Source organism: Neolamprologus brichardi, chromosome 7, assembly GCF_056152115.1.
Source record: "Neolamprologus brichardi isolate AB-2024 chromosome 7, ASM5615211v1, whole genome shotgun sequence".
Classification (NCBI taxonomy): domain Eukaryota; kingdom Metazoa; phylum Chordata; class Actinopteri; order Cichliformes; family Cichlidae; genus Neolamprologus; species Neolamprologus brichardi.
The window spans coordinates 33,757,685-33,770,866 of record NC_142110.1 but is presented as its reverse complement, the minus strand read 5'-3'; the positions used below and the strand labels follow the sequence as shown (position 1 = coordinate 33,770,866).

General features: G+C 39.8%; 1 protein-coding gene across 2 annotated transcripts in view; it reads right to left on the bottom strand.

The window, feature by feature from the left end:
* The window catches only part of si:ch211-196i2.1 (uncharacterized), a 110,448-nt gene that overhangs the window by 25,924 nt on the left and 71,342 nt on the right, over positions 1–13,182 (bottom strand). For both annotated transcript variants that reach the window (XM_087843522.1, XM_087843521.1), the window contains 12 exons: positions 11,291–11,344; positions 10,755–10,799; positions 10,624–10,677; positions 9,774–9,881; positions 9,416–9,469; positions 8,997–9,050; positions 8,844–8,888; positions 7,453–7,506; positions 6,748–6,792; positions 4,217–4,270; positions 3,061–3,114; positions 2,908–2,961 (listed from right to left, as the gene is read on the bottom strand). In XM_087843522.1, the coding sequence (XP_087699648.1) occupies positions 2,908–2,961; positions 3,061–3,114; positions 4,217–4,270; positions 6,748–6,792; positions 7,453–7,506; positions 8,844–8,888; positions 8,997–9,050; positions 9,416–9,469; positions 9,774–9,881; positions 10,624–10,677; positions 10,755–10,799; positions 11,291–11,344 (675 nt within the window). The remainder of the gene's footprint in view (positions 1–2,907; positions 2,962–3,060; positions 3,115–4,216; positions 4,271–6,747; positions 6,793–7,452; positions 7,507–8,843; positions 8,889–8,996; positions 9,051–9,415; positions 9,470–9,773; positions 9,882–10,623; positions 10,678–10,754; positions 10,800–11,290; positions 11,345–13,182) is intronic.

The following is a 13,182-nucleotide window of genomic DNA, read 5'->3' as shown; positions in this document are numbered from 1 at the left end:
ATTTGACATTTTTATTAGTGATCATAAATATCTTTTATTTGATCTCTCCTTTATTTCTGACACACTGCCCTCTGTTCATGTGAAGCATTCACGATTAATTACTGACCCTTTAATTCGCAATGTCAAAAAATTCTAGATAAAGTGGCTCCTCTTAAAATCAGGAAAGGCAGCACTACCAAATCCCTGCCCTGGTTCACAGAAGCTATCCGCAGCTTTAGGCTGTAAAACTGAGCGCCTGTGGAAAGCCACAAAACTTGAGGTTCATAAGCTCCACCTAAAAGAACTATTATCTACCTTCAACTACATGGTGAAAGATGCGAGAGCCACTTATTTCTCTAAACGACTTGCAGTAAGAAAAAGAAATCCTAAGGTTCACAGTACAGTAAATAACATAGTCTCTCCCAAACTCCGTGTACAACTGTCATTTCAGATAAGGACAGCAATGACTTTCTAAGATTTTTCCAAGACAAAATCAGTGACCTAAGAGGAAACTTAGCTCCCTCAGATAGTCCCTTCAACCACGATCTTCCACACCCTGTAATTATGGAATCCCTTCACCCAGTTTCTTTAGAAGATATATAAAAAAAATCCTGACCCAAATGAAACCCTCAATAAGTCCAGCTGATGTCCTACCTACTTCTTTATTTTGCACAGTTTTTGACACCATTGGGCCCTCTGTGGTCACTCTGATAAACTGTTCCCTCCTGTCTGGCTCTGTCCCCAGGTGCTTTAAACAGGGTGTTATTCAACCTCTGCTGAAAAAGCCGAACCTGGATCCGACTCTTCAGTCAAGCTACAGACCCATCTCAAAACTTCCTTTCATTTCTAAAATATTAGAAAAAGTCGTTTGGTCCCAAGTAAAGAAGGCACTGGAGAAACATAACATTCTTGATGACCTTCAGTTGGGATTTAGAAAGTCACAGTCCACAGAAACTACTCTCCTCAAAGTCACAAATGACCTTTTGATGGTCGCGGACAGAGGTGATTGCTCAATCCTTGTCCTATTGGACCTTAGCTCGGCCTTCAATACCGTTGATCATCAGATCTTAATTCACCGCTTAAATCATATGGTGGGGATTAGGGATGGGTACCGGTAGTACCCATGGGTAAACGGTAGTAACCAGACTGAAAAGCAGCGCACATTTCGGTGCTTTTTTTTTTCCTGAGATGTCATACACTTTGGATTCTAGCCAATCATTTTACCTTTGCAAGCGTAGTAGGTGGGCCCAGGTACGTACGTTCTTTTAGAGCAGAGCTACAGATTAAAAACACCCAAGGCGAAGCAGTTAAAAGTCTGGCTGTACTTCACAGCAAAAGATGCAAACTCAGCAGCCTGCAACAAGTGCTTTAAGCTGATACTGTGATACTGTCAAAGGAGGTAACACCTCGAATCTGATGAAACACCTGGCAACGCATAGCGTTTTTTTAAAAGCCGAGAAATGCGCCGTATTTGATAGCTTGCTGCGAGACCTCACATCGTGCACATCTACTGCGGGTGTGGTGCCTGTTATCGGACCTGGAGTTAGCAACATCCCCCAAAAACCCGAAGAGGAGAGTCCTGGCCCCTAGCCCTGCCAGTGTAGCAGAAATGATGACGGATGATGATGCAGCAGCAGCCGTTCTTCTCTGGGTGAGTAGCTTAATGTTGTTCGTGTGTAATTTACGTTGAGTAGGCTAACCACGTTATTACATTAATGCATGTAAGGTGAACTAGCAAACATCATCATAGCTACATGTGGCTGTCTTCTTGTTTGATGGCAGATACTCCCTTCACCCTGGCCAAAAAGGCTAAAATGACCAAAGAAAAAGTGGGAAACAGCAAAACATGAGAGGTTTTTGGACAAAGTTTGTGTTTTTTCCATTGTTTAAGCACTGCTTCCAGCCAAGAGTGATGCCATAAATGCCCTGTAGCTGAAGAAAAGCCTAACATTGTTATCTTTTGACTGTCTTAAAGAGATTAATGGTTGGATGACAAACAATTTCTTGCAGATGAATGCAGACAAGACTGAGTGATTGATCATTGCCCCAGAGAGCATCAAGCCCCAAATTAGTCAATGACTGCGTCCTTTTCATCCTCAATAAAAGCTACCGCTCGGAATCGGTGTCTTTTGACGCTCATATCAAGTCTGTGACCCGTTCCTGCTTTTTTCATTTAAGAAACATAGCCAAACTCAGGACTATTGTATCCAAAGGCGAACTGGAGATACTTGTCCATGCCTTCATCTCCTCTTGTTTAGATTACTGTAACGTACTCTTTTCTTGTCTGCCTAAGGTTTCCCTAAATCGCCTCCAAGTGGTCCAAAATGCCGCAGCAGGGCTTTTAACCCACAGTCATAAATTCTCCCATATCACCCCTGTGTTAAAATCCTTGCACTGGCTTCCAGCTGGGTATAGATGTCAGTTTCACTCTTACATTCATGTCCCTACAAGGTGAGGCCCCCCACTTGAGGCCCCCACTGAGCTTCTCCAACCCTACTCTCCAAACCGATACTTAGATCCACTGATAGTGGTCTTCTAACCATTCCACGGGCCCGTTTGAAAACAAAGGGGGATTACGCTTTTCAAACCCTGGCTCCAATACTGTGGAACAGCTTCTTTTAAAAAACAGTTCAAAACACATCTGCTTAGACAGGCATTTAGGTAATATTCATGTGTAGTATACTCTTTTATTGGATATGCTACTATACCTTCTTTATACTGTTTTATTGTTTCGATTGATATGCTTTTATTCCCAAGTGAAGCACTTTGAAATAACTTCCTGTTTTAAAAAGTACTATATAAATAAATTTTACTTACTACTTTTACTAGTTGTTATGCTAAACTTGTGCTGCTTATATACTGTATGTACATACATTTTGTTTTGAAATGTAATGCAGGCGGATTCCTTGCAGCAGAAGAATCACTTACATACATGCCTACAGGGCCCTGAGGTCCCTCCAACCCTGGCTTCCCTGTGACGCCCTGAAGAAACACATTCAAAACACAAAAAAACATAAAAAAAAAAAAACCTTCTCTGCAGACAGATATCACAGAGGTCATGACTACTATTTGCAGCCTCACCCTTTCTCCTGGGGGTCCTGGTAAGCCTGGAGGCCCCGTCTTCCCCGTTGGCCCCTAATATGTCAACAACAAGGAATCAATCAAAACTAAGACGTGGTAGAAAATGTTTATCTTATCAGCCAGTGTGATTTACATGTCATGACCTTCATGACAACAGTAACATTAAAAACAAGGATGCTGCTGATCTTGCAGGGTAAAATTTTTGCAAACACAGTTATTTCCTGTTTCTCAGGAAATGATACCAGCTACTCAATATTGCTGCAATATATTAAGCTTAGTTTGAATGTCATCCCAATAATTATGCAAAGCAGCTATGAATGAGTCTAGGAATAAAAAATGGACCTGAAATGAGCATAATAGGTAGGGATGGGTATCGAAAACCGGTTCTTGTTGAGAACCAACTAACAGTGCATATTATGTTAGCACGATCTGCCTTATTACAAAACCTGCCATTACTGTGCATTTAGGTGACCATGATGAGAGAGAAAGAGTCTGGCTGGCGCTCGCTGGCAGTTCTCGCTGCAGTCTGCCGGTAGCGTCTCCTTTCAGGCCAGGATAGACGAATGTCACCGAGCAGTGACTAAGTTTGTGGTAAAAGGCTTGAACCCATTTGCCACAGCAGATGCCCCCTATTTTCGGTAAGTGAATGTGTTTAATTGTAGGCAGGGACATTACTGGATATTCTTGTGTAATTGCTACCAATGCTACAGAAGAATATTTATTTTATTATTTTACATTTACTTTTTTTTCCTGGGGACCCTGTGACACCCCATTGAAGACATGGCTGTGGATCTCTTAAGATCTCACTGTTGGGTTTGTAAGGCCACGTTACTCCAAAATTTCTATCTTGTTCAAAGAGAAGATATAAAACAAAGTTCTAAGCTAGCTGACCTTAGTGTTCTCCTCTTTTAAAAAGAATCGATAAGGGAATCGATAAAGAATCGAAAATGGAATCAGAATCGTGAAAATCTTATCAATACCCATCCCTAATAATAGGTGCACTTTACATGAAAAACCAAGGGATTAGATAATACCGTCATACACTTTTTGAGCTATATCCTTTCAATGACAAAGTCTTTTCAGGCTATCAAGCCTCTACACAGGTACACAGGTACAGTGCTCTGTCTCTCAAAATGAAATAAAAACAAAGGCATACCGCAGAACCTGGTGCACCATCTGTTCCTCTCACTCCAGGAATTCCTTGAAACCCCTAAATAGGAAGGAGAAGACATAATGAAGAATGGGCAAAGAACCAAGGAGAACTGCACTGATGACCTATAAAAGTGCAAACACAAAATAATGTGCAGTGAGCTGTTATGCTATTAGTCTAAAACGGCTGATTCAGCATTTTGCTAATGATTGCTGAATACAGGATTTAATTGTTTCTTGGCAGTTGCATTAAAAGGGATTCATGGGATGATTCCTAACATTTATTATGAATAAAGGATTGCTATTTGGACTCTTGGAAACTGGTATTACAAAACATGTTTTCTCAGCTGATTTGGCAGCTTTCTTGTGCGAGGAAAATCGTATCTTAAAGTACATTTAAGATAAGTACAGTACAAACATTTTAGACAATTCTAATTTTGTAGGAAAGGTTTGGGGAAAATTCTTCTCATACACTTGCTTTTCTCTCCTTTTCAGGGTCGCGGGGGGCGCTGGAGCCTATCCCAGCTGTCTTAGGGCAAGAGACAGGGTACACCCTGGACAGGTCGCCAGTCTGTCGCAGGACTAACACATAGACACAGACAACCATTCACACTCACATTTACACCTATGGGCAATTTAGAGTTTCTAATTACCTATCCCCACTAACTGCATGTCTTTGGACAGTGGGAGGAAGCCAGAGTACCTGGGGAGAACCCAAGCAAACACGAGGAGAACAGTCAAACTCCACAGAAAAAGACCTCTCCCTGATGGTGGAACTGAACTCATGACCTTCTTGCTGTGAGGCAACAGTGTTAGCCACCATGCTCCCCGGTTTGCAAATAATCATCCTCTAATTTATAAATGTAGACAGACTGCCAACACCAGTTTCCAGTGTATGCACTGCTTTGCAATAGGGGATGACTTAACTGGTTGCCAGCTGTTTGTATTCTCTTTATAGTCCTTCATAAAAATAAGGTTGTAGAGTGTATGTGCACATGTGCAATTTTGCTGTTAAATCGCCATCCCACAGCATCCTTCTGTTTGTGTATGTAGATCACAATACATGTTTTTTGGCCTTTTTATCTTATACAGATTGCATGTAATTGCTAAGTTGACCCCATTCATTCACATACTGATAGCAAATTGACAGCAGACTGGCTCCATCTCACTGCTGATTTATCATCGTGTGCACCACCAAGCTCATTTCAAAGAAGACAACTGACAATGAGTGGTTGAAGACCTGGTACCTGTCTTTGAAACAACCATTTCAGAGGCAACAAAAATGTTCATTGGACACTCTCACAATAATTTTGTTAGGCATGAACAAAAATTTAGGTTTTCCAGGTTTTCCCCAAGGCAAATGTAACATGAGGGAAATTATGCTTCATAATTTTTCATGACGTTCTGCCTTGACGAAAACTTAAAACCAGTGACTGAGACTGGGCTTTCACAATATTAAATTACATTTTCACCTCATGATTATTGTTGCACTATGTATAAAAAAATACCATCAGCTAAATTTATTTATAACTTCATTTTATAGTGTTTATTTTTAATTAAATAATAAAAACAGAAGTGCAAGAAAAAATCATGAGTGTTCAAAAGCAAAAAAGCAGTTGTGTGAATTACAGACACAAAAAATTATCGTTTAATTTTAAGACATTGTTATTGCCTATACACAGTTATATGCACAGCCCTAACTGAGACTGTAAACTCATGAGGAAACTGATTAATGAGGTCATAAAGTGAGCAGCATATACTTTTATATTATCTGCCCCCCTTTTTTCCAGCCAGATTTGCCCCCTGCTGACCATTAGAAAGAATGCATGTTGAAGGCTCTTCCACATTGACTTTTCAGAGTTGATGTCTGCTTACATACAGTTTATACTTCAGGTGTCTTTGAGACTAAATAGAATACAGACTGAATGTTTTCTATTTCTATTGACTGACACACTAGAAGCAACTTGGTCATCACAAATTGCTTTGAAGCTTTAAGGTTACCCAATAACATATTTACCAGATCACATGACAATCAAAGGTATCCTGTGCTCCAAGTCACGCTGAAAAGTTAATCTCAGGTCTATCCCACTTTACATAAGATAAGCTTTTGTAATGTCCATGGCTTTGGAAAATGTCCAACAACCTCATATTGGTTCAGTGAGTCCAGAAACATTTGCAAAAGAGTGAGTATTTATTACATTAACTATGTGTAATTATCCTTGTGATACATACACGAATATACTTACTCAGCCCAGCCAACGCAGCGCTGAAAACTCTAAGTCAACACAGCTGATTTGTTTAACGGGCCGGTAGCGAGCGCTGCTCTGTCTTGTTAAAACTTCACTTTTTAAAGTATTTGTTGCCTTCTCATGAATTTATAGAACCATCTGTAATTTTATCCTGAGCTGCCTTGTAAAAATGGTAATAATGTGTTTTTATTCTGCTGAACCCTGGAGGATGTGGCAAAAAGCCAACAACGCAAGGTTTAAGGAATGATGTCATGTACTGCTGAGGTCATCCTGCGGCTAACGGCCTTACCATCGGTCCTTTAGTACCAGCAACACCAGCTGCACCTGAGGGACCCTGAAACAGAGACAGAAAATACCAACAATGCAATTTTTCCCGGCAGCAGAGGTCATTAAAAGTACAAGTGTTCAGTCTCTCAATTATATGCGTCGTTAATCATGCACTCCTACACATTTTCTGAAAAAATAAGCAGTTACACTAAATACAGAAAATACTGATTATAATGAGCCAAATGTGTTGCTGTGTAGCTCTTGTGTACATTACAATCAAATACATGTTTTACATGGGATCAGTCGGAGAGATTAGCAAACAAGACAGGGAGTTATTTCCTTCAGTACTACCGTGCTGTACAAAGACTGCCTCCTGCTGTTTACCCCAACAATTATTAGACACCTTCCCCTCAGCTTGGGAGTCAGTTTTGACAGTTTGAGGGCAAATCCATCATCACTACTTAAAATCTGTATTCAGCAGTCACACAGTTGTAAAGTGCACAATGTGCATTGTCGTGTCTCTTCCCTATAAAAGACAACACTGGGTCTAAACCCAAGTGATAAAATGTTTGTGAAATGAGTTCAAATATTTAAGTATTTCACTGAATAATACAGTACATGCTGTTGCAATACAGAACGAGACAGGAGTTCATGAAATGCAGACACACACAAACACACACACAGCATTTTCAGGTGATGGGATTGAAATATGATAGAGAATGGGAACCTGTGTACCAGGCTTTCCTTCTGCTCCCTCTGTTCCAGGTGGCCCCGGCAAACCCTGAAAGGAGATGGAGAGAAACACATACAGACTCACAAACGCAAGCTGTAGCTCAGCCGGATATTACTGAACAGTACAAAAGAATATGTGTTTACTGTATAGGTATATTTGACTAATTAAATTCAGCAATCCTCTAATGCTAAAACTTTTTAAAATAATGTAAATCAATTCTTGTATGGAGGACTGTAATGAAATTTAGATACAGATTATATGATAAATATATAGTTTATAAACATATCAACTGCAACTCTATGTAGCTACTGAGGGCTTATATTTGTAATAAATATACAATTTATTCATTTAGTTATTTATTTATTTTTGCAATTTGAACATTTAACCCAGGGTTAAAGTGAACCAGAATGACCTGGAACTGCATTCTGGCATTTGCAGTTTTGAATAATCAAATCTGACAAGCAGTTTAATACATAATACTGTCAAGAGAATTAATTTTTTGATTGCTGCAGCTTGGAGGTGCCTCCAGCTGACAGCATACTTGGTCAGTACTCAGAAAATGATCCCATCCTAGCCGAGTTCTCTGGCTAGCAAAACCAAAGCGGAGCTAAAATAAATGATTTGAATATTTGAAAAAATATCTGTCCAGTTTGCACCACAATGAGTGTGCAAGCTAAACGTAAAGAAGCTCATGTCAAAAGGACTGTTCAGGTTTTAAAAACCTAAATTTAAAGCTTCTTAATCATGCTAGATTTTCTTTTAATAAGATAGTGGATCTTTATGTGATGTGTTGCTAAAGATTTTTTTTTTTATTTATGAAATGACTTGGAAACAAATTGAAGTTTGTTCAGGTTTGTCATTGTGGTGGGGCGTGGACTGCGGTGCTGTGCAGACACACCTGCACGGCATCTGCAATCACGCCCGCCCTATTAAACACGGGGAATCGGAGTTTGGGGAGAGAGTTGTAAAAGTTGTGAACGTGGTGTGATGTGTGTGGCTGCCAGCTGCAGTCGAGTAAAATAAAGATGGCTCTGAACACCAATCTATGGACCCGCCGTGTCTCAATCCCACCACAGTCATATTTAACATCATATTTATTTATTTAAAGGTTAAAGGTAACTCCACAACACCTGTAACCCTCACAGCACAATAGCAGCAGCACATGTCAGCTGTAGGGTCTTTACCTTACAATATAAAGCACCTTGTTCGCTGTAGTTGTGATTTGGCGCTATAAAATAAAACTGAAATTGAAATGAAATAAATATAAATTTTTACATGCCTTACTTCCAAGTGATTCTTTTCCCTACCCTGAAATGCTACACCAGATCTTAGCGTCCCCCCAGCTGCCAAATCTTACTCTAACCAAAGCTACAATATAAGTTTACCGGTGGGCCTGGTTGGCCAGGATGACCTCTTTGTCCGGTCAAACCCTGGGGAAAACAAAAGGAACAGATTAATATGAATGAATTAATATTGACATATATATGAACTTGATAACAAAAAAAGTGTGTATTCAAACATCTTTAGGAGTTCAATACCTTGTTCCCCCTGGGTCCTGGTTTGCCATCACGTCCATCTGGTCCTCTGTTTCCCTTTAAAGATATTAGTGACTACAATGACTCAATCATCTCAATCAGCTGTCCACAATGTCAGCATTGTGGCAATTGTATCTAAATCATATTAAAATCACAGATTATATTTTTATTACACAAAAAAGAAAAAAAAAGACAAGAACAGAAATAAGTCATATTTCTGTTTATCGTTAGCCATGCTGTTATATGGTGGTGAAACTACATTAGTGACTGATTGTGTGGACTGAAGGATGTGAGCATTTGACACCAAATTTACATTCAGGAGGTCACTGGAAGTTCTGTTACGTAGTTAAATTGGACATTTGGAACAACATATGAACTCATCTGACATTTTGTGGTGTTCAGACACATAAATCATCACTGACCTTTAACCCACGGCTGCCCTGTTTTCCCTGGAGGCCAGTTTCGCCATCGATGCCCTGAGTGGAAAATATATAAAAGTCAGTGAAGCGCATGTCATTTTTTCATTCTCAAAAGGCATGCTTCCAGATAAAAGAGCATGTTATACAATATTAAGCTGTGGCAAACACCATGCCGCATAGTTTATTGTGTTTATTATGAGTCTTTTGAACTGTAGCATGAAAAAGTTTATTTTTCTGGAGGTTAACTCGAGATTGTTGAAACTCAGGACTGACTTTTCTGCCGGAGCTGAATTTGTGCACAGCTTCTGTATCACACTGGGATCTCCATGAATAGGTTTAACCACAGTGCTACACACTATACCTCAGTGCCTTTAGGGCCGGGCTGGCCTTTGGCTCCTGGGAAACCAGGGAATCCAACGAGGCCCCTCTCGCCCTGAGGACCGCTAATGCCTGTTGCCCCCTGAATACCCTGAAAAAAAAAGTTCAGCTTGTTATTAAATCTTGATCTTTTTTCTCACTCACACACTGACTTTACAGCAAATGAGATGTTATAGGAGACCTTTGACATTTTTGGAAGCACACTGGCTGAGTGTGATGGGTTCTTTCCAGATACCACAAATTAATCTGACATAAATTAGAAGCAAAATGATAAAAGCATCAATGTCTTGAGTGAATGTCATCTATCCCTAGGAAGCACACATGTGAGGTTTTACCGCTAACATGACAAACGTCCCAAAAGTTCTCATATTATTAGGGTTCCCGGTGAAGAAAAAATGCAATAAACAGCTGTTGGCAATGAATTTTTAATCACGGCTAATATGAGAAGTGATAATGTGACAGTCACGGTGCTATTAGATGGGATCAGTGTAATAGAGGGTGGCACCGGGCACAGACGAGCATACGGCAGCTGTCTGAGTGAGACAACTTACATCTGCTGAAATCTATAAGCCGACGTGACAAAACATATCAAAAGACTAGAGAAATAATGTAAATGGTCAGAATAGTAACTCTGTGGAGGGGACCAGAAAGGGCCGCAGAGTTTTGCCTTTTATAGGTGTAACTCATTCATTTGCACTGTATCTGCCGTACAGTTCAAACTAATTTCAAAAAATGATCATTAGTTAAAAACAAACTTTACAGACAAGGAAGGCACATCATTATCAGTCTTTATCAGTCTGTCAGTGTCAACAAACAAAGTTTCAAGTTCATACTCTGTCGCCTTTAGCTCCTGGATCACCCTTTTCCCCGTCTGGTCCTCTGTTACCCTGTGAGGGAAAATTGTTTAAAGGAAAGGCTCAGTCGAGCATGTTGTGCTGTAAATATGTTCATCAAGAGCACCTACCGTTCTTCCAGGAAAACCCACATCACCCTTTCTCCCTGGTGCACCCTGTCAATTTAAAAAAAAAAGGAAAAGAAAAAGAAACTTTTATTGTTTTAATGTGGGGAATGTAAAATTATACCACACAAATCACATTAGTCAATGATTCAGAAGCAGATTACTGCTAAGAACATAGTTTTATACAATCAGAAGATGGCGACGTTTAAATGAAAAGAATGAGAAGAGCTAATAAGCGGGATCCAGTAATGAGCCATCACAGCCAGTAGATGGCACTGTGAGGCTGCAGCATTGTTTTCCCTCTCTGTAGCACTTTTAGAGAACCCATGAAAAACACTTTTTATAAGCTGCAAGTGTAAACTGTGAAGTAGACCTGCTGTGATGACAAAAGTTACAGGAAAAAAGAAAAGAAAAGCACCACAAACAACTGAGAGTGAACGCAGTGATCTCTTTGTAACATTCTGTCTGCTCACACAGTATTTATACATGCAGGTTTATAACTGTAATGTAATGATGTAATGGCCTGAACAGTGTTTGCTCACCATAGGTCCCTCTGAGCCGGGATCCCCCCGGGCCCCCACTGGCCCCACAGGCCCCTGACATAAAAAGGAAACAGAAAACATTAAAATTCAGGGTTTTTTTCTGTGATTGTTTGTACACTATTGTAAACTTATCATCATGCACGTTAAGCATACATAGAAACTATATATTGCATGCTGTTTTAATATGATATCAACTAAAAAACATATCTAAAACACTTGAAATTAAACTGCAAAACAGTTGGAGACTCCCACCAAACGTAAGACTTAACAGATAAAAATGAAGTAGTTGGTTTGTTTCTCACGATGAAAAGCTGAAAACAAAATGAAAAGCACCAGGTGTCTGCTGCTAACTTATCTTTCCTAGAGACCTCTCTCCTCCCATCACCTGGAAATCATTTGCTCTTCCCTACCGTGAAGGATCTTTATGACACACCTCAAGGGGAGCGCTCCAAAAAGAGACTCACAAAACAGACCCCTAAAAATATAAAAATCTTTCCTGATCAAAATTTGGCTCATCTCACATTCAAGGTCATCTCTTAGTCATCATGTCCAGTCAGCTTTCAGCGTGACAATCTTTCAGATTATTCCCTAATCCGGTCATGGGGGGGGGGTCGCAAGGCAATGTATGCCTAGTGCCAGTCCCAAGCCCAGATAAATAAGAAGGGCTCCCAAATCAAACATGCGGATCATTTCTTTGGATGTTCTTTTCTGACAACTTGGATTTCGTGCTCTGTGATTTCAACATGGGCCTCAAACTTGAACAGAGAAAACGTCAACTTCTGTTTCACACTGACAGAATTTCATGTAAGGATCTTTGTAGCCTTACATGAAGCCTTTGTAGCCTTACAAGGATCTTTGTAGCTCCAGCTACAACCAAGCAGTTTTTACATGAAGAGTCAACACTACTTTCCAACCCAAAGGCAGAGTGTTAGGTGAGAGGCGAGACAAGGAGCATGTTCATAACTTTTTTCAGCATCTATCTGATTGTGCACCAGGAATTCTTCCCACAGAGTGATGCTGTCAGCATTCTATCTACTGCAATGACTTGAGGCATTTGATGGGATACCAGTGCATTCCAGCTTGCCATCTCTCACCGGCTCAGAGCACATTAAAAAAACGTTGAAGCTTTTTGTCCACACAAACACTGTCTTTGTTCACCACCACTCCCCACGTTTGGCTCTCTGTAATCTGCTACATCATACACCCTGGAGGAGGTTTAGCCCCTTAAGGGGCCATGCTGGAGCTCTACTGAGAGATCTAAATAAATGAACGTCCAGATGTGCATGAGAAGATGACCATGAACGTGAAATTGGACAAATTAAAATCGGATAGGTTTTTGATTTTTATGGAGCTGGTCTGGTTATGGAGCAGAATGTTTTAATCACACCTTGTAGAAGATCAAAGAAAACAAAAATGTATCCTGTGCAGAACTGGGATGTGCACATGAGGTTCACTGCCACACTTTCTTGTGTTGTACACAGACATTATATAGACATCTAGGAGTAATATAATCAACTGCATTGTCATTGCGAGATAAAATTAATGCATTTTCCCTTTAAACCGCCTAATATCTTATATAAAAAAAGAGCTATTGGCTATATATGAATTAAAGCTAATAATGATGTCACTTATGAAACCAAATAGTTTTCAGCTTTGGCCTCTCCATTCTTTCATCTCTTCCTCCCATGTTTCTCTCTCACACAATTACACTAAGAAGAGACACATATGAAAAAAACATTGACCCTGTTTTATCAACCCTTATGGCATTACTAAGGGTTAAGACTAAAGGAAAGACAATCAACAAAAACAATGAAATACCCCTTTAATACACTGCTACTTAACTTTTTTTTTTTTTCAGATAAATTATTAAATCGAAAATACCAAACGAGAAA